Source organism: Mus musculus, chromosome 5, assembly GCF_000001635.26.
Source record: "Mus musculus strain C57BL/6J chromosome 5, GRCm38.p6 C57BL/6J".
NCBI lineage: Eukaryota > Metazoa > Chordata > Mammalia > Rodentia > Muridae > Mus > Mus musculus.
In genome coordinates, this window is record NC_000071.6 from 66,355,989 (window position 1) to 66,378,197 (window position 22,209).

Sequence of the window (22,209 nt, forward strand, 5' to 3'; positions counted from 1 at the left end):
ATCACAGCCACCATGATATACAATGCAAGTAAGGGCTGAAAGCAATAGAAATAAGTGACCATGGGTTAAAGCAAACCTTTCCGTCTATAAAGGAAAGATAAAGGTGATCATCTCAAGTCATTTTGTCAAGTGATTGGAAGCTGACCGACACCCCATCCCCAACATGCACACTGTGTGACACAGTGTGGTATAGATAGACAGAAGAATAGCCACAGCCACTCACTTAAAACAGCGCTCTCAAATGCTCTGTGCTGTCAGTTGAACATGAAATGGCTTCCAAAGGCTCATGTGCTAAGGGCTTGGACTCCACTCTGGGCACCAGTGGGAGGTGATGGAATCTTTAAGAGTGGAGTCTAGCGGGAGGAAGAAAGGTCACTGGGGACATGCTCTTCCGGGGATATTAAGACCCTGGCTCCTCATTACCCTCTTTGCTTCCTGGCCACACATTCCCACCATGAATGTATCACTAACGTGCAAAAGCAACAGACCCATAAAATCACAGGCTAAAGGAAAACTTTTCTCCTTTTTAAAGGTGATTATCTCAGGTGTTTTGTCACAGTCATGGAAAGCTGCTTGGCCCCTCCCCCTGAGACATAATAAGACTGTACAAGCAGTTGCCCCTTTAGTCTGTGCCAACTCATTTTTTTTCTCAGTATGTAGCTTTATTATAGTTTATTTTTATTTATTTATCTATTTATTTATATTACATCCCAATTGCAGCTACCCCTTTTTCTAGTCCCCTCCTCACACAGCTCCTTCCCCACAGCCTTCCTCTTCATTAATGAGGAGGAGGAGGGACTCCCCACTGGGTATCACCCAACCCTGGCACCTCAAGTCACTGCAGCACTAGGCATATCCTCTCCCACTGAGGCCAGACAAGACAGCTCAGTTAGGGGAACAGGATCACAGGCAGACAACAGAGTTGGGGTTTTCCACAAGACAACAATTGTTGCTTAGAAACAGCCAATAATTTGGACAAAGACTGTGAAGATCTAAAAGACTACCATTGCTTTTCCAGTTCCTGCCAAGGAATTGCCACCTTGTGAATACCCCAGGACCAAGGGGCTTCCTGAGTAGTGCCCTCCTAGGCAGTGAGGGCTGACCTGTGAAACTGCCACTAATTCCTGTGGAGGGAACCTCTGCCAACATGAGGGTACCTGCCATAAAGACACTGAGCACCCTCTCTGTATCTGTCCTGCTAATTCATCTTCAAGTGCAGGCAGAGCCATTCAAAAAGCAGAAACAGCAGCAGTTCTTTGAACAGAGAGAAAGAAGAATTACAGCTGGTAACTCAAAGGCCATGAAGAGAACATTAAATTCTCATGAGGGCATTCATTCCAAGTCAGGGCTCTGACCTTTACGGTTCAGGGAACCCAGGAAAGAGGTTGGGGGATACTAATATATATATATATATATATATGGAGGAGTTCCATGGAACCAAACTGAGTTAAAATAATTCCTCTTTTTAAAAAGGAATTAGTCTCTGAATTTTGCTATAGTGATAGCGAGCTGACCTACATCCCTCCCCCAATATACCAATATACCAATGTACTGTGAGATCAATGTGGTATAGCTGTATATGGTTTAGTCTGGGGGCTGAAGGGTGAGCTTAAGGCCAGACTGAGCAGTGAAGTGATACAAGTACCAAAGTAAAAAGTGGAGAGAGGCTGGGGACACATCTCAGGGGTAAAGTGCTTGCCTAGCATAGTGGGGCCCTGGATTCAATATCTAGTGCTGGGAAAGAATGAGGGGGCTTGTGGGGGGGTCAGCTGGAGTTGTTTTTATTTTTCTTCTTAACTAGATAATGGCAGTATTGCCAAGGTCCAACCCAAAACCGAGCAGTGTTTGAAAAACAAAACAAAACAGCAAAACCAGAAACTAGAATACGTGCTATGTGTGGCAAGAGGCCATTTGAAAGCAACGTGAACCAAAGTCACTCATAAAACCTACTAGAGATAACCTGGGAGACAAGAGTATTTGAGGACACCCAGCACAATCCTTTATTCTATATGCATTGGATAAGAGTTTCCTGAGGTCGAAACCAGAGAGAACAGCTAAGCTCAAGATAAATCATCCGACAGTTCAGGAATACTCTGTGACAACCTGGTGACAGAAGATCTCATTACAATTAGTCACCATTACAGTCAGAATAGGGATACACACACACACACACACACACACACACACACACACACACATATATATAAAGCATTTTCCAGGAGGAGAAGGTGTGCTCTACAAACCACACACACATTCACAGTTCCACAGGGTACACACTCAACCTGGGTAAGAATGCAGGAGGACCAGTGGCTAACATGTGCATGCACACATGCTGTTGATGGCGACTATTAATTATGGGGAACTTTTATTTTCATTAGGGCAGGCCCAATGGGGCCTCCACTTACAATCATTACTCATTGGATGCAATCAAATTATTCTTAATAAACAAACCCCAGCAGTTTAGTGTTGCCGCCAAGGTAAACAGATGCGCGTTTATGACCCCGAGCAGCTTTCCCTAAGTGTGTTTCCAGGGGATGCATTTCCATGAAGGAGACTCTGATTCATATCCCGCACCTCCACAGTCAATGCAAAGGCTTGGTCCTCAACTCACAGAACTGCTGGGGAGAGATGGGGCCTTAAAGAGGTAGGGCCTGGGTTCAAGTGCTGGCTTGATAGAACATGACTCTTAGGAGGACATGGGGCTCCATTTCTTTCTCCCTTTGGTTTCCCAGCCGTGGTGAGGGAAATAGCTCCCTCTACCACATGTTTCCCTCAAGATGTAGGGCCACCATGCCACAGTCCTAAAAGCCATGGTGTCAACTGATCATGGAGTGTGGTGGTACCCTTTTCTTTAAAAAAAAAAAAAAAAATCAATTACCTAAGACATTTTGATCACACAGAGAGTAAGTATTCCATTGTGGACTGCAATCCACGGCCTCAGAGAAGGAGGGTTCAGAGCGTGAAAAGGATCTGTCACCAGGTTTAACACAGCGTCCCAGGTGACTCTAGACCAGTGCTTCCCAGCATTCCTGATGCTGCGACCCGACCCTTTAATACAGTTCCTCGTGTTGCGGGGACCCCCACCATAAAATTATTTCATTGTTGCTTCATAACTGTAATTTTGCTACTGTCATGAATCATTACATAAAGATTTGTGGAGACAGAGGCTTGCCGTGGGGTCGCTACCCACAGTGGTTGAGAACCACTGCTCTAGGTTGTTTTACTATGGATATGGCTGCGACACCAACATGAAAACTTCCCACTAATGAGCTCTGAAGCCCAGACAATCCCATCTATGCTTTCCCTCGGGAGACAGGAGGGAATACCAGACTCGACTGCCTTTGGCCATGGATATAGGATCTCAGCACTCCATCCTAGAAGATGGGCTCATATCTGTCATTGGAAAAAAGCGGGGAGTCTGCTAAAACTCCCTCAGGTTGAGAGACTGCGTTCACTTATGGCTGATACTTCTATTAAGAATAAGGAGAAAGTTGCTTCCCGTGGTGTAAAAATGCCCAGTTTAAAGTCTATATAGGCCTTTGAAACAGTGAGGTGACATCCCTTCTACCTTCTGTTGGAATGGTGGCCGGGCAGGCTCCTAGAGACCAAATGAGAAGTGGTTCTCTGGTCATCTGCCTTCATGCCATCCACACACCTGAGGACGCCCTCTTCCATACAGTGACGAGGACACAGCACATCACTCTTTGTGCTACTTTGGGGAATACATAACCTCTAAAACTTCCTCATCAGCCTCTGTCTCTGGGAGAAGGGAGTTTCCGTATTTGTCTCGGTGTGATTAAAGGAGTCAAGTGTGGTGTGGCCATGGAGGAGGCGGCAGCCCTGTTTTTCCAGGCAGTAAAGCAAACAGGTTCCTAATGAAGAAGGCAGCCCTCCTTAAGCCCAGAAGGCGCTGCAGTGAGAACTGAACCGCTATAAGCAAACCCCACAGAGCCAACATCAGAGGCAACGCCCACTCCTTACCCAGCTCCATAGGGCTTTTCGGACTCAGCCCTGAGAAGACAGTGGGAGGGGCGTCATCATCCTTTACCCCTCAGAAGACCTCTTCATCCCAAGAAAAAGGACTACTCAAGAAGCTACAAAGAAGCTGAACTCACTTGAAAGCCTTAAAGAAAATCACTAGACCCAACGCCTGCAGAAGCTTTGAGGGTTCCGGCTCAGTGGGGTGCCCTGCTCTGTGGGGAAGTCTGTACCCTTTCAGCCTGACACACTTACTTTCCTTACTCATTTTAACCACATCAAGAAACACCCCCGAGAGATGCCATTTTCTCAGCGAGGCACGCTACAAAAGAGAATGCGAAATGGCCTTGTTTTCCCCGGCAAAATGAAACACTGTTAATGTTTTATTCATACAAAGTGAAAAACCCCTTTCCTTTGCAGCATTACAAATTGAATTTGCTCTTGTAAATTGCTGTTAAGGAAAAAAGAGGAGAATCAAAGGCAAAGGAAAGTTAAATATATATTGGAAACACAAACGCTCCTTCTTCCAGGGCATGGAAGCTCAGGGGACCAATGGGAAGTACAGAACCTTTACGCAGCAAGCTTGTTCCTTTTGTACAACTCCAGAAGGGATCAGGCTCAAAGACACCCCCACCCCTAGCCACAGAGACATGTGGAGACCCTGACTGCATGGGGGAGATGCCCCCATGATGCCAGCTAACTAACACTGTGCTCTTTGGTGGGATGCAAGTAGGGGTGAGGCTGTGAGGGGCTCCTTTTGCTCTGCAGGCCAACTGAACTCATCAGGGCTTGCAAGGGTTTCTTATCCCCTGTGTCCCCGTGATCCTTGAAGCTGGTGGAAGTTTGACTCTCCCCATCGCATGCATCCCCAGTGCCTCGGAATGGAAGCCATGTAATTAGCTGCATCTGCTAAGTGCATGTTGCTTTAAACAAATCAAAAGTAAACATTCATTAAGCGCTTGCATGTTTCCATCGTCGTGCCAATTACTGTACACACTGGCTGGCGCATGCACACATATGCTGTGGTCCCTGTCGCATCTTCATTTCTCAGATGCCAAAAGATGAAGTGCAAAGAGCTTGCACAATTCTGCCATTGAGAATCCAAATCACGCCCTCTCATACACATGTGGTGATTGAATTTATTTTAAAGCAATAGTGCAGACCAAAAACTTGCATCAGTAAGACCTACCCTCAAACATGCACCACAGGGCTATGGATGTGCCAAAGTGGTGAAGCACTTGCCTAGCACATCTGGGGCCTTGTGTCAAGCACCACCGCAAACAAAACCAAAATAAAAAACAGACCCGAACGCACGTTCCTAGTTGTTCGAACATATAATGGTCTGCACTTTGGCTCCTGCTATACAGATAGACACAGAGGACAGAAATCAGGAAAGTAAGAGCTCTCTACTGAGGCTGAGTGTTTTCAAAGAGGAATAATGGCCTCCTCAGAGCTCCTTTGAAAAGTAACTTACTGAAGTGAAGTCGAGAACTCGGGTACCGCCCGACGAACCACAAGTGTCCTATCCACTCACACAAAGCACCTGCCCCAGCACTCAGGACTCCTCACTCTGTATAGATAGCTCAGAGATGTGCTCTGCTCCCACGAAGGTTTAGCCCAATCAGCAGCCAGAGGATTCTTTCTCACATCTGGTTCCAGCATAAATGCTTATTCTTTTGACTGTCAACTGCTTAGCCATAATCCTTCCTTTCTGGTTTAGAATGTTCAACTGGTCAAAGACAATCAAATACACTGGTGCTTATATACAGGAGGACTGTAGAAGACAAGGCCAGGCCCTCTCCTTACAAAGAACGATGCGACTCAATTCCAAGCAAACAAACAAACAAACAAACAAATAAACCAACAAACCAGAATGTCTAGGAGAGCCATCCCATTGACTCCTGTGATTTTTTTACTACTTTTGCAACATTTTTGTCCATTTTCAACAACATGATACTTTAAGTGTCCCATAGCTTGACCCAAGCTGCCAGAAGATGCCCCTGTACCTTGGGAATTGTCAAAACATTGACCATAACGGAAGCGTCCACTGCATGTTAACAGTGTCCGATTATCTTACAATGGGGTCCAAGTATGACATTAGTGATAACAGCTGCCAAAGTTATCAGCTATGACAACTTGACAATAGGAACATCAGTTTCCTGTGACCTCGGAGAATAGAAGATTCAAAGTCCTTTTGGTAACTTGTTTTCCGTAAAATTTCATAGAAACATACATGGAATGCTATTGTTATAAGCAAACATTTCAAGTGTGTGTATTTTTTGTTGTTGTTTTTTTAAATAGCCAAATCCAAGCCCCTGATCCTCATTTGACTTCAAAAGTGAAGGTTCGGGCACACGTGTGATCTTGTCCTTTCAAACAAGCCCCTAATGAAGGAAGAATCACCATTAGTGGCATGAGTCTGACGTAGCCAGGATGCAACCAAGTTCGTCACTGATTACAAAAGAAATGCACAGAAGAGAGAAATAAAGAGGTGCAGATTGTCTGATGAGTGTGAGAACTTGGTAGAATGAGGAAGTATACAGACTCAAGGCAGGAGGTAGAGCTGACAAAAGTTTGAAGGACAGAGCCCGGAAGGAAAAAGCCTGGAATAGCTCCGGAGGCAGGGGAGCAATGGAGAGACTTCACTCTGGCCTGCTGCATCTCTAATGGGTTTCTGTTAAGTTTCATACTGAGGGTAGGGGCTATGAGATCGCGCTTCAGTATCAGGCATCCCCAGCCCAAAGCACTCACCGGCCGTTGTCTCGGCCCACGCCCCACACTCGGATGTTCACGATGGGCTGGGAGTGTAACACGGAGCGGTCCATGGGGTCCACCAGGCTGAGCATGTCGTTTTCCAGGCTCAGGTACATGTCTTTGCCCTGGGAGCCAAGGAGAAAACATGGAGGCCTTACATCTGATGTGTTCCCGCCTGCGTTTCAGACAGCTCTTTTAACTGTTTACACTTCTGGATCTAGACAAATTACTAACAGAAATGTCCCAGAGAATCTTCCTTTATGAGCTACCACCCCTCAGGTCCCCCTCACTATTCTTCATACCAAGAACCCACTCCCCTTCCTTGATCCACAGTATCCTCTCCTCCACTTTTCTATCCTATGTCTATGGGATGCGGCCGGCAAAGGGTGGGCATGGCTTTGTGGTGCTTCTCTGTACAGACGGCAGGCAGCTCACTTCCCTGTGCTTGTTTAATGAATGTCAGCTATTACGTTGAAGGTCTGAGGTGCTCAGAACTCTCAGGTGCCCTGTGGGAGCTTAGCTTACAGTCTCCAACTAGCAGCTGGGGACATTGAGGCTGGGGGCTAAGTGTCTGCCCATGATCTGAGGCATGTAATGGGCGTGACCATAACACTGAGAGGAGTTTTCAACGCTTGTGCTCCAGTGTGTAAGGTTCATGTCCTCTCTACCCAGCTAGGCTGGTTCTAAGGGCAGGAATGCTAGCTTATGTAACTTCCCCCGTACAGTCCTCAAACACATTTTTAAGGAACTATTAACCATCTGTTGTACAGCTGAAAGGCAGTCTCTCAAGAAGGCAACCCAGACACTGCCACACTGAAGCCGGGGAAGCCTGCCTGAGTTGAACCATGAGGCCTCTTGGTGAGGCTCCCATCCCAAAGGGACAGATCAGTTGCTCTCAGTACAATTTCTGAGGATGATGTCAAAGGGTTTTAGAATGACTGTGCTGCGCCACTTGAGGTGGCGGATATGTGTCTCTGTCAGAGAGTGTTTAGGTTGTGGCCAGTGTCTACAGCTGGGACTCAGGATGGCTGAGAGCCTCCCCTCCAGGACAGATAAGCCATTTGCAGATGAGATCACTAACAAAAACGTAACTTGTACAGATTCACGTGGCCAAAACGTCCCCTCAGAGCCTGAACGATGAATTGTCTGCAAATGTCTGCCAATCATACTAGTGTAAACCCCCGCTGAGGAGGGGAAAGCTAGCATTTTGACTGGAGGAGAACAAAGACTGTTAACATTTCTTGATCAGAGATACGTTGTGAGATCACACTTCAGGGTCAGAGTCGGTCCTGGGTGACTGGGTGGCCTCCCCCTGGAGGAAGTGAGAAGTCTCAACAAGGGTTTTCTTGAAACAGAGGAAACTCGTCTTCCTCCTTGCACAGGGTCAGCGAGTCTGGCTAGCAATATAGTCCAGCCCCGCAGCAAGGCTCTCCCTTGGGACAGACTATTCGATGCAGAGCCTGAGAGCTGGCTTTTCATCATGATGTACGGCTGGGAGAAACTGGCAATGGAGTTTCAAACTGAAAAGCCAAGTTCCCTACCCCTGCTCTGCCTGTGGGACATGCGCCGAGCACTATTTAAGGTGCTCTTGATATGTTCTACAGGCCACAGAGCTTGAATACAGCTTTCCCTGCCTGATGTATTCTTTATGCCAGTCTGGGATGTTTCCTTCACTCCTTTCTATTCGGATGCTATCTTTTTGGTTGTGAGCCTAGGCTTTTAATAGCCGAGCCATCTCTCCAGCCCGCAGGTATTATCTCAAAGTAGACTCACTTTATTAAAAGTGAGACAACACAGAGGCACCAGCTCTAAGTTCATGTGCAACGACTGTCAGGTTCCAAAGCAAGAATGCTAAGGGTCATGAGTCACTTTCTAGTGCAGGAGTGGGAGTCACCTGTCACTGAGAGGCATAGTTTGTTTCCCCGCAAACTGTTAATAGGTGGACATTTCAACGTGCACATGTAAATGAGAAGGTTCCCGAGCTATGAAAGTTGGCTGTTTGATCTTTGAGGATGAGAGGGTTAGGGAACTCATTTAGCCACTGAGAAATGTTCTTTCTTAGGGGCGTGCTTCTGAGTGGGATGTGGTGGGGTTAGCTATAAGCTGCCCTAGTGCATCAGGCTCAGAGTTTCTGTCCATTGCCATCGGTAGACACATCATGCCCCCCGACTACGAGGTCTCACAGAGTCCCGGGTTTAACGAAGCATGGCAGAATACAGGAAAGTAGCTGCTGCCCTTCCACGGGTGACTCACCTCTCCCCAGATGCCGACTGTGTCCCGGATGTCGTTTTTGCAGTAGGAAAGCTGTCGGATGCAGTTGTTGACAGCGACACTGCTCTTCCCGGGGGCAAGGTCCTCCTCGGCCATCTCTACCCAGCCCAGAGAACGCACAGCAAAACACTGGAAGGCAAAGGCAGGAGGCAGAAATGTGACTCATGGGCTGGGGTCAGTCTGTTTCTCCTTACTAAGAACCACAAGGCAGCTGCAGGGTCTGCTCAGGGCACCTTTATTTGTCTCACTGTGGTTGATCACCAACTCAGCAAGCGCTCTACTGTTGAAAGATGAAATTGTGACAATTTGTATTTTTGCTATTTTGAGAAACATATTTGATGACCTTCTTTGTCTAATAAATGTAGTGCTTTCAGACATTTTTTTCCCCTTGAGGCTAGCAGGAGCATAATTACAGAGTTAACTAATGGGCACAAAGGTTTCTAAGGCAGACCTGTGATAAGGCAGATTCCTTTCTTTCTCTCTCTCCCCCTTCCCTTTGCTCTTTCTCTGGTAAGAAGGGTAACCCATGGTATTATTAAGTTCCTAGGCAAAGAAAACAGAAGAGAGTGACGTTCATGCATATGCTCCTTCCCTCTCCACGACAATAAACAGTGGCCAGTGCCTAGAAAGGGAAGAAGATGAAGGGAGGTGCTTTCAGGATAACAAGCAGGTCTGAGGTCCAACAGAAACATCAGCAGCCAATCCTGAAATGCTTGTGGATCACAGGGAGCTGTAGGTATCTTTTAAGCACAACTCCCACATACTCTCTAACACTTAGAGCCATATTATTTACTGTTCCCTGCCCTCCTGTTTAAAGTTCTAGTGCTCACTGTCTCCGTTTAACCTAAGAAGCGTTATTACATGGGCTTATTTTCTGCTACTGGGGGAGAAAGAGAAACACTAACCCAGCTACCAATCCTTCAGTCTACAGTAGTGACCCAACTGCCGGAGACGCTGGTGCAGTAGTGGCCCAAAAGGTGTGGGAGCAGCCAACAACTGTCTGATCGGATGTATGGCCCACCCATGCCATGAGATGGACCCATGCCCGACACTGTATAGGTGGCCAAGAACCTGAGCCTAGAGTCCAGGGACCTACGAGAAACTGAAATCCTCCTGCTCTGCGAATGTGACACAACAATGCAATGACTCCTGAGGGCATTCTACTATAGACCACAGACTCACAGATCAGTGCTTTATTCAGCCACCATCAGAGAAGCTTCCTCCTACCTCCTGTGGACGGCAACAGTTCAGAGACCCAGAGTTAGACAACGTGCAGAGCGAGAGACCTTGAAACACTCCATCCTAACGGGATACCTCCATCAAAGCCCTCCCCTCAGGGCTCAGGGAACTCTGTAGAAAAGGAGCCAGAGTGGGTGGGGGACACCAAGGAAGCATGGCCTTCTAGACACAGCAGATTGACTCACATGTGAACTCAGAGAGACCGTGGTAGCACGCATGAGGCCTGTACTGGTTTAAGCCAAATTGGGATCCCAGATTATACCATGGACAGGACCCAAGCCCAGCAGTAGATGGACAACAGAAAATTAAATTAGCAATATATTTTGGAGGGTTTTTTTTTTTTTTTAGTTTTTTTTTTTGTTTTTTGTTGTTGTTTGTTTGTTTTATAATATTTTGTCTGGACCATTTTTATTTCTCTTATAGGCCTTATGCATTATAGTTTTTGCATCTTTATGAGATCTCTCTGTGAGGGGTGTGTCTGTGTCTACATGTGTTTCTTGTGCCTTAGGCTTTTTTTTTTTTTTTTTTGAGACAGGGTTTCTCTGTGTAGCCCTGGCTGTCCTGGAACTCACTCTGTAGACCAGGCTGGCCTCGAACTCAGAAATCTGCCTGCCTCTGCCTCCCAAGTGCTGTGATTAAAGGCATGTGCCACCACCGCCCGACAGGCTTTTTTTTTTTTAATTTTAATTTTCTGTTCATTTATTTTCTCTTCTTCAGGTTTGTTTTTATTTTATCCCCTCTTTGCTTTATTTTTATAATTTCCATTTTTAAAAGATGACTGTTTGTTTTCTAATGATAAAGAGCAAGGAGGGGGGGGGACTTGGATAGATGGGGAGGATATGGGAGGAGCTAGAGGAGGGGGACCATAACCAGGATATACTGTATGAAGAAGACTATCTATCTATCTATTCATCCATCCACCCATGCATCCATGTATGCATCTGTCAGTCCATCCATGCATCCAGGCATGCATCCATCAGTCCATTCATCTATGCATCCATCATGGATCCATCCATCCATCCATTCAACCATCTATCCATCCATCCATCTATGCATCTATCCACCCACCCACAAACCAAAGAATCATTTATGTGCTTAATCCAGGGACATAAAACAACGTGCAGGATGGGCAGTGCTCTTGATCTGTCCCCAGATGATCTGAATTATGTTCTCTCATCCCTCCCCGCACCCCAAGGTCACCTTGAAGCTATGCACCAATTGAAGAAACCAGTCTCTAGGTCCAGGTGGGACAGCCAAAGAGCCACATTCTTCCTTGAAAGCAAAGAGACTGGCTCTCAAGGAGAAGTTGTCAAGTTTCTAAATGCAAATTTGAAAATGCAAGGAAGACTGATGACAATCTATCCCAACATGACCAACATCAAGTCAGGTCTAACCTTTTCCACACCAGCACCATGACCAGAGTCCCTTGCCTGAGTTGCTAATCACACTTCCTGGAGGAGGGGGTGGGAAACTCAACAGAATGCTAAACACAGAAGCAACCCTTCATGCATACCACTCACAGATGCTCTTAGCCTGGAGGGCAAGGCTGGGTACCGCCTGCTTGCTGTTATGCAGCCAGAGTGTGCGTGAGCAGCATCTGTTACAAATAAATCCGCAAGGAATGGCAGTCCTGAGACTGTAAAAGCTCCTCAGCTGCCTGTCTTCTGGGGGACAGCTGGGGCACAGCCCCTCACAGTTGTTCTGCATGCGTGCGTGCGTGCGTGCGTGCGTGCGTGCGGTGCAGGGAGGCTTCAGGGAAGGGAAAACACTTGTCTGCTGGCTGGCCTCTCCCTCTTCCAGCTCTGCTTTCTCAGCCCCCAAACCAAACTTTCTTTCTCTGGTTGGCTAGCCAGAAACACCCAGGCACACATCACCAAACATCCTGTTTTATTAAGACCTACTACCTGTGTGGGAGCTCACAGGCAGCCCCACCCCACCATTTCTCCAGGGAGCCGGGGAAGTTCAAACACATCTCCCAGCACAGGCCCTTGTTAGTAAAGTCACTGTCACAACCTACCCTCTGGCCTTGCCCTTTAGAGCTAGACACTTCCCTCCTGCCTGCCTGTAAAAGAACTGACTTTAGGCTTGAATGATATTGACTTACACTGCGCCCACTTTATTTATTTATGCATTCTTGTGTGTGTGCGCGTGTGTGCATGCATGAGCATCCATGCTAATGAACACAGACGGATAGTACATGGCCTGAGATTTTTTGGCGTTTGGGTACTACACTTATGTATGCGCAGGTGTATGTGTACACAGGCCAGAGGTCAACGTTGGGAGTCTTCCTCCCTCTTTCGCCACCTTATTTTCTGAAACGGAATCTCTCACTGAATCTAGAGCTCACTAAATCAGGATGGCTGGTCCCCAGCTCCTGTCTACCCCAAAGACCACTCCTTTCTGAGTATATGCCAGGGACCCTGTCCAGACCTCAGCATTCAGATCGGAGGCTAAATTCACTAGGGTTTTGACCAAGATAAATATGTATTTACTGTTGAACCCACCACTTTTGAGGGTATAAAGGCATGGCTCTTAATAATTAGCAATCAGGAAGATAAAAGGATACTGTCTATCTTTTGTTCCTTGAGTGCAAGAACTCATGGATTTCAACCTAAACAAACTCAGTAAAAAATCAAACAAACAAAAAACCAAGGTATTTTTCTTGGCTTAAAAAAATATAATTACCTAACTTACCACAGCACATTCTGAATATCATTTTTGTCACATCACTAAAGAAACAAAAGCGCCCAAACTATATCATCATCGTCATGAATTTATTTAAAAATCACTGCCTTGCACAGTAACGCAGTTCTTTAGTTTCTGATCTGAAAAGCTTCACTACCATTCCACGAAGTCAAAGCAAGATGGTACGGAGGGACTACTGCACTGCCCCACACAGGGCTTCAGCCTGGTCCTTTCTGAAGAGGAGCAAAGAGCACCAGCACTGCACAGTGCTGCCCCCATGTGGCCAGGAAGCTTTAACGCAGTCATTGTGTTACCTGACCTACCAAGACTGGCTTAATTTGGGTAAGGGGAAGAGTTGAAACTATTTATTCAAGCCAGCAGTGGTGGCACATGCCTTTAATCCCAGCGTTTGGAAAGCAGAGGCAGGCAGTTCTGTGAGTTTGAGGCCAGCCTGGTCTACAGAGCAAGTTCTAGGGTGACTTCTAAGTTCTACACAGAAAAACTGTCTCAAGAAAACAAACAAACAAAAAACAAACAAAAATCCCAAATTAATACAAATAAAATATCTATTCAAATCACTTGCCTTTTAAAACTTTTTAAAAAACGAATTGAATATAAAAAATACCAATATGAACATTTCAGTGGCTGCTCAGTCCTCGTATCTCCTGATGAAGGGGGCAGTAAGCAGTGGCGGAGGGTCTGGATGGCGTGATCAGACGGATCTGGGTTCCAGCCCTGACTCTGCAGGCTGCAGGGAGCCGCTGTGGTAAGCCACTTACTTCAGGTGTCAGTTTCTTCACATGGGAGCCAAAACATTTCCCACTTTATAGTGCTAAAGCGACTGACTAAGCCGATGGTCTGTTCGCAGCAAGAACCATTGAATGTTTAATTACGATCATTATTGTCAATAAACATTCTTTCCTACTATTGGGTTTTAAGCTTTTCCCTAACTGAATGGATATTAGCATGTGGACAGATAAGTACGAGCATATGTCGTGTGTGTGTGTGTGTGTGTGTGTGTGTGTGTGTGTGTGTGTGTGTTAGGGCACAGAAAAGAGAGCCTTTCCCCAGAGTCTCTACTGGGGCAGTTTTGGGGCAGGGCTCAGGAATCTGCATTACCAGTAGCTCCCCAGATGTTGCTGATCTGGAGCTGAGGGGCTGAGAGCATCAGCTGTGAAGGGGCAGCCCTGTTCTCTATCCAGTGTTACACTGCTCTTTGGGTTCTCAGCGTTAATGCCTGGTTCAAACCCCGGGGCTGCCACTTGCTGTTCCTGATCTTAGCCTTTCTTTTTTCAGTGTGTGAGCATGTGTGAACACGCAGTCCTGCACGTGTGAAGGCCAGAAGTCAACCTCAGGCTAGTCCTCAGGAACCATCCACTCTGTTTTGTGTGGCGGCATCTCTCTGCTGGAATGGGCATCACTGATGGCACTAGGCAGCCAGTGAGCTCCTGAGACCCACTGTGTCTGCTTTCTCAGTGCTGGGAACGAACGCATGCACTGTCACCGTGCCCTGCACTGCCACCAGGTCCCACGCTACCACCATATCCAGCTTTTCACCTGGGTGCTGCAGTTCGGACTGAGTTTCTCCTACAAGAACTTTTCTGACTGAGCTGTCTCTCAGCCCCGTTTAAGTTAATTCTGAGTTCCATCTTGGGAGAAATATGTACCCGGGGAGCGCCTCTTCCGAAGGTCTGGGTGGCGGTAAGGAACAGCTCTAAGCCTGACTTCATTATTCTGCAGTCCAGGCTCTTAGTTTCTGGAGTCTAATCGGCAGGTGCTCAGCCTCTGCAACTCTAAGTTAGCTGGAAAAATTGTAACACATGAGCTCAGGGAGCTGCCAGGAGACTCCAAAGACACAAAGCAGGTGGCATACTGTGGGGACTCATCTGATGCTCAGTTTCCCCTCGTCTTTAGGGTCCAAAGGACGTTATCTCTCCAGACTTTATCATTTCTTCTTTACCCAGCTAGGTTCCAGGTCCTTGACTTCTTTCTTCCTCTGATTAGGGAATGTTGATGAAACACCACAGCCCCCACCCCCCCAAGACGGTGGCTAATGTCCAAAATGTACCATGTTGGCTACAACATATTGAGTCCTCTAACTGCTGGCGTTAAATGACTCTGGTACCAAAATAGATCTTACAAACTAAGGAGACTCAGACAGACAAGTTAAAAAGTTATAAGGTTAAATGTTACCAATGCAATTCCAAGAGGCTCATTTTTAGGAATGGCCATTTTAGCTTAGTTACTGAGTAAATGACTTCCACTGAGCACTAATTAGCTCCTGGAGACCTACACAGGGGAGTGAGGTTCAGCCCCCACTCTCTTGAGGCTTCTAAAGAGGAGACACACAGTGGGAAGCTATCCCATGGCACCTTGAGATGAGGGCACACAATGGCACAAGCTGCACTGGTTGGGAGCCCATAGAAGGTTTGTGACTCAGAGTGAGTCACAGTGTCCTAAACAGTGTGGTGCTGAGTTGAGCTCATAAGACCATGGATTCCCTCAATTATAAGCATTATTTTTTTATGCTTACTGCATGCTAAAAAAGAGGGATGTCTCAATGTACACTCAAACCAAACACTCCACTGTGCACTGCTTCAAAAATCTGCAAATGAGGGCCAAAGAGATGGCTCAACAGTGAACATTTGTTGCTATTGCAGAGGGCCCAGGTTTGATTCCTAGCAACCTCTTAGTGGTCTGCAATGATGCATAGCTCTAGTTCCAAGGAGTCCAACACACCTTTCTGACCTTTGTGGGCAACACACACACATACACACACACACACACACACACACACACACACACACACACAGTGCATAGACACACATGCAAGCAAAACACTCATACACATAAAAATATTCTACACGTGCACACACAGTTGGGCTGTGTAGCAAAGGGCGTGCAACTTCATCACTGTGGACAAAACAGTCACTATAACAACTGCACGGGGATTGGAGCAGTGAGCACAGCGGCTTGGGGACCAGGGAGAATGGCTGAGGAAGGAAGCCAGCGTTCGCTCCAGGTGAGTGTGTCAGCGCCAGGGAACACTCCCTATCATCCAGCTGCGCTGATTCTTGTTTTGTTTCCCCACATAGAGATGATCCAGTCTTAAGGTCACACTGCAGGTGGGGAGGAGGGGTGATATAGGAGGAGGGTGGCATGCCCTGTCCTCTGCAGAAGGCCTCCTGGCTCTAGGGGGACCAAGTCCCATAGGTGGATTTCAGGAAGTTCCAAGTCTTTTGATATCTAAATTATGTGATCCCTGCACCACTTTTTTCAAAGGCTATGGGTATATCAAGTCCTTAAAAAGGGTTCCAAGCAAGTTTGGTAAAAGAACCCACTGATGAAGAAACCACCTAAAGTACATGCACTGAGGGATGGGGGTAGGGAGTTTACATGCCTATGATCACAGCACCTGAGAGGCGGAGGCAGGAGGATCTGGGTTCAAGGCCAATCCAGGCTACATAAGACCTTGTCTCAAAACACTCGAGGGATGCCTGGGGTGGCGGTGCACACCTTTGATCCCTGCGCTCAGCAGGCTGGGGCAGATGGATCTCTGTGAATCTGAGACTAGTTTGGTCTACATAGTGAGTTCTAGGACAGCCAGAGCTACATAGTGAGATGCTGCTTAAAAAAACAAAAACTCTAAACCAAAAAAATAACAAACACAAAAAAACACAGCCACCACCACCAAAAACAAAACAAAACAACAACAACAACAACAAACTACCATACAGGGAAAACAAAAAAAGTCACTAGTTGGTATCTAGGAAAACAGTTAAGTGGCTTTGCTAAAAAAGAGGCTAGGAACTTAGTACACAGAGGAAATGACACAGGAAGTAGACTCTAAGAACGAGCCACATGACCTGTGCGGGACCTAGCTAGAGGTGCCAGTGAGGGGAGTCCAAGAGCCCAGAGTTGAATACAGGATCAGTGTCCCATACAAGCCCCCTTGAGACTGTCTTTCACACCTCAGCAATAGCCCCACACAAGGGGCAGGCTGAGCTGACAGAAGAATTAAAACCCTCCTTCTCCTATGCAGGTGCTTGGCAGAAAGGAGGAACATGCAAAGTGGAGAAGGCTTTAACAGGAGAGAAAGATGAGGCCCAAGGAGTTGGCAGAGCTTCAGGGATGGCCAGTGGATGCCCACAGGACAGGGCCCTGAGATTCAAGTCTGTATTGCTGGATTCCAGCTGTATGGTTATCCCGGCTCCTGACCTAGTCACAGAGATCAGCCCTCTAGAGACGTCAATTCCTAAGGTTGGAGTCAGGTGGGAAAGGAGTATATACATATGAATATGAAGGACTTTTAAAAGATCTAACCAGCTCAAAGAGGGCCAGAACGATGCCCATCTACAGTATATTCATTCTATTTGATCTTCTCTGTTTTGTGATGCTTTCTCAAGAGATAAGAAAGTGGGGGATGGGGTAGAACAGGATCACCCTCTGTCTGGTTGTGAACACCTGTAATCCCAGCACTTGACCCAGGGGGATTACAGGTCCAAGATCAGCCTGAGCTACACAGTGACTCCTTGTCTCCCTGTCTCAAACAATACAATAAAACCAGCCAGCGCTTTGCTTTGCTCTTCTTCATACCATTACCGAGGGACTGCAGCAGCTCCGGTTTCTATTCTGAGCCAGATCTTTTGATTGTCCAGTAAACAAAAGGCCTTAACGCAACACAACCTCCACAACACTGAGAAGGCGCTGGCCGTTCAAGTTCAAATACCCTGGTGGGATGTGGCCTCCATTGTTGGGATGTCATGAGCCAACGGCGGTTACTCCAGGCAGGAATGAATGCACACCACTGTCACCACGGTCATGCTCCTAAATGAAATCAGGCTTTGTGACTGTTTGGAAACAGCGAAATGCTTTTCAACTCCGGGACGTTGTGGGTCCTGTGGGGACAGGTGTCTGGGGGATCCCTTGAGTGGAGTTTGACCCAGTTTCCCTCTTGAAGGGAAAAAAGTCATTGGCCTGGTGAATTATTCATTCACTATGGCAGTGACCTTGGCCAGGGAGGCCCCAGAACACATTCAGCATTGGCCTCAGCAAATGTATCAGCTGCTTCTACTGCCTCCACAGGCTGTCAACAACGTGATGGGTGCTCAGGCAGAAACCACCACTCAGGGGCCTTCTGGGACACCGGGCCCACTAGTGCTCTTCCTGCTTCCTGAGCAAGACAGTCCTATTGTGAAAGTTTGTGCTCTACTCATATTTGCCTGGCCCATCTATGAAGGTCATGTTCATGAAGCATGTATACCGTGCCACTTGGTAAGGGGTGACACACATGGAAATATCTCCAGTATCCACCCACAACTATCTATGGCATTATTGGGAAGGTGCTTCCTAGTCTGCATCAACTCTGCCTATACACCATTGAAAGGCCCAGCCCGTGGTGGCTGTTGCTGAGCCGACGAGTGGGTTGAACCATCCCGTCAGAAACAAGTCATAGAAACTTAAAAGAACGTGCCAGAATGCCAACTTGTTAATTTACACAGGGAAATGCAAGTGCCACCCTGGTTCAATGCAAGCACAGGCTGAGGAGAAAGTTTGCCCTCTGTTGCAAGTCCACTCTGGTTTCTGATCGGCCGCTCATAGTAAGCTGAGCAGCAGAGGTGCATGCAGAAGTGCCCGTGCCGGCATTTTACCAGGCAGGATGTTGGGAGATTCTCCCCTGGTGCCAGAGACAGGCCTCAGGGGTGTGATGTGGTATAAGCATACTTGCTTGTATTAGTCACTGCCTGTCTAGGAACCAGCCTGGCATTGAGCCCTATTAATTAATAGAAAATTTGAACAGAGGTATGCTTACTTTAGATATGGAGTGTAATGTTTCAAAAATGTTCATGGAATAGACTCTGTGTGTATGTGTATATGTGTGTGTGTAAGCACAAGCTTGTATGTATATTACAAAGTCCATCATCTTATTGGCAGAGATAGTTTATTAGGGGCTTATTCTGTGCCACTTACAGATCACAGCCCAAGTTTATAGCATTCAGCAAAATATGTTCTCATACCACCAGCTCAGGTGCTGCATTTCTTGTTTTCGGAATGAAAGGTAGAGGCACAGAGCAAATGGCTGAACTGTCTAAGGTGACACAGTAAGCAAGCAGCTGAGCTTCATCTCTTACGGGGTGTGAGGCACCACGATCTGGGACTTCACAGGACAGGAAAACCGCCACCATGAAACTGAACAAGGGACCTGCAGCTTCATCTAAGACACATGGAAATATCACGGCAAGAATGAGTAGACCTCGCTGGGGGTCGGGGACTGCTACTTGCTGCCTGTACCCTCATTGTGCTCACTGCCCTTCATTTCCCCGCTTGCATCACTGGAGGGAAGCCACTGCCTCTGCAGGTGCTATGGAGGATTAAACTGGTGCATCTCTAAGCAGAGGCCTAGTACTACCTTTAGGATGGAAGAGCAGCAATGTTCACTGGGTCAGCTCTGAAGCCACGACGCTCAGATATAATCCCTAGCACTCTACTTAATTCCCCAGTGACATAGGACCAGTTACTGAGCTGCCCTGTGCCTCTGTTCCCTACACCAACAGAGACAACAGCAGCACTTTGGTTCTGGGGAACACTAAGAGTCTGAAGACTCGCGCCAAACATACAAAGCACTGCAGGCGATCGAGGGGCGTGCTCAGTGTGCTAGCTTTGATGAGCACTAGCTTCAAATGACCGACGGAATGAGCCACACCAGCTGGCATGGAGGTCATCTAAAAGGACTCATCCGGCCACTCACATAGCCTGTGGTCGGGGTTAAGTGTGATGATGCTCAATTCCAAGTGCTCAGATGTAGATCAGGAGAGTGGCTCTTCCCTCGGGCAGTCACTGCTCAGTTCCCAACAGCATCCTTATCTGACTCTTTAGGACAGTGGTTCCCAACCCTCCTAATGCTGTGACCCTTTAATACAGTTCCTCATGTTGTGGTGACCCACCCACCCCGGCCATAAAATTATTTTTGTTGCTACTTCATTAGAAATCTGCCAAGGGGGTCTCGACTCACAGGCTGAGAATCACTACTTTAAACATGCCCTCTGCAATAGCTGGTGGGCTCTACAAACAGGTCTGGAAATTGGAACTCATAGGGAAGGGCCCTGGGATATTATGGCAGAGGGGCATCCTGAGGTCTCCCTGTATCTGGAGTCCTTTAAGTGAGCATCTAGTGGATTCCTGGTCTACACACTGGGTATCCAGAATCCTGTCCTGGGACTGAGTCCCAAGCACTGCATAGGTCTTATTTCCTCGATGGGAAATGGACATGCACTGCTCTAATGACACTTCCTCCACCTCTCATGGTCAATACTGACTGGGATGCTCATGCTGCAAGGCTCCACTCACCAGTGGCCACTGAACAAGCTTTGGGAGAGGACAATTTAAACAATTCCTGCCCACCCAAGCCATATGGGCCAAGTCTAGAACTCAACAGTACTTTGTTTAACTGTTCAAAATTGAAAAGAATGTACATCATCATTATGGCTCTAAGACAGAAAGGGATATGGAGGTGGAAATGAGACTTTTTTATTTTCAGTAGGGACTATGGTCTCATGAATGCTAAGCTATACCCTTGACCCCAGAGAGACTTCTTAAACCCAACACCTGTTGATCTGATTTAGACTAGACAGATCTACTTGTCAAGCCTCCTTAGACAGAGTCCCAGTCAGACCTCTTCTCACCCGCACCCCACTGCATTTCAAGGCCCAGAAGGGCAGCTCCAAGGTCCCATGAAGCATCATCAAAAGTCACGTTGTAAAACTGACCACGGAAAGTCTCACAAAAGGGTGGCTGCCTGCCTCTGCTGCTGGAGACACTTGAGTGCCAGCCCAAGCCACGGTGGTGGCAATGACTGTCATAGCTCCCCCTCCTTCCTCACAGTGGCAGGAGGAGCCTGTGTAAGAGGAAGCCAAGATGCTCGCCTCCCAGAATCCTGCTTTTGTTCCTGCAGATGTGCAGCAGATCCCTGTGCGCCTGGGAAACTATTCTTACTCCCCGTAAGCGTGAGTGTATCTCAGTTTTGTCCCCGATGGAGTCTTGAAAAAGACAGAGAGGCAAGTTCTTGGTTGATTTACACTACAGATTATGTTTTGGCTGCAGAGCTGAAGAGGCTATTCGATGAGTAAGCACAGAGCAAAGCCACGACGTGTGTCAGAGCCCAGCACGTGAAGTGGAATGTTTTATTTTGCCAGGGAAAGCAGGGTGGCCACATGAGCTCTAGAGGAGACGCTGAGCCAGAGGAAAGAGAGGGCCTGGAATCAAGAGAGATAGGCTGTCTCCATCCTCATCTCCCAGCCTGGGAATGCATGGCCTAGTCAGACCTAGGGTACTCTGGGAAGAGGGGGACACTGCATAGTTCATCTTCAAACAGCAAGTGTATTTGCATTACAGAAAAAAAATGCAACAGTACAAGCAAGACTATTATTATTATTATTATTATTTTAGCCAATGTTTTACATGCTCTCTAGGAAGTGTCTGAGGCAATTCAGAAACTCTTTGATCTTCTACTCTGAATGTGCTTTGGTGGGTGATTCCACCACAAATGGCGCCCCCCTCCCGGGGTGGGGGGGTGTCTTGAATAACGACCCTCCTTTGAGCAGCTCAAGTGAAGAAGCCTTCACTACTTGGTAGGGCACAGTTTTCAACTTGCTAACTCACTTACAAGCCCTGAATGGTCCGTATGTCCTCAGCTGAAGTGCAGCAGAGTGATGCTTGTCCTTCTGGGCCCAGCTCTCATACTTTAAACAAGTGTCCTCTCTTGGTCCACCCAGTGCCTTGACCTCTTGCCTGTGATCTCCCTATGGAAGGCCTCAAAGGGTTTGGGGTGATGGCTCCATCAACAGCGTCTATGTGTAAGTCTCAGGACTCAGCTAAGAGCTTAGGTGTGGTGGTGAACATCTGTAATGCTAGTGTTTGGGAAGCAGCTCCCTGCCTGTGCACTGTTTATCCAGCCTAGCCCTATTGATGAGCTTCATTAACAAGAGACTGTGTCTCAAAAAACCAAGGGGAGAGACACGAGGAAGATACCTGACGCTAAGCCTTGGCCTTCATCTGCAAGTGTGCGAGCATACACACACACACACACACACACACACACACACTCACACACACACACACACACCTGTACACATATGTGCACACACATGTATATCTGCATATAATGTGTGTGTGTGTGTGTGTATATATATATATATATATATGCATGCATGTCTGGATGTATACATATATTTGGATACAAGGCACAACAGACACAACGATAGTCAAATGCTCCTAAGTCCAAGA

General features: G+C 47.1%; 1 protein-coding gene across 20 annotated transcripts in view; it reads right to left on the bottom strand.

Moving 5' to 3' along the window:
* The window catches only part of Apbb2 (amyloid beta (A4) precursor protein-binding, family B, member 2), a 320,340-nt gene that overhangs the window by 57,264 nt on the left and 240,867 nt on the right, over positions 1 to 22,209 (bottom strand). For all 20 annotated transcript variants that reach the window (XM_030254079.1, XM_030254081.1, XM_030254078.1 and 17 more), the window contains 2 exons: positions 8,986 to 9,132; positions 6,730 to 6,857 (listed from right to left, as the gene is read on the bottom strand). In XM_030254079.1, coding sequence (XP_030109939.1) covers positions 6,730 to 6,857; positions 8,986 to 9,132 — 275 coding nt within the window. The remainder of the gene's footprint in view (positions 1 to 6,729; positions 6,858 to 8,985; positions 9,133 to 22,209) is intronic.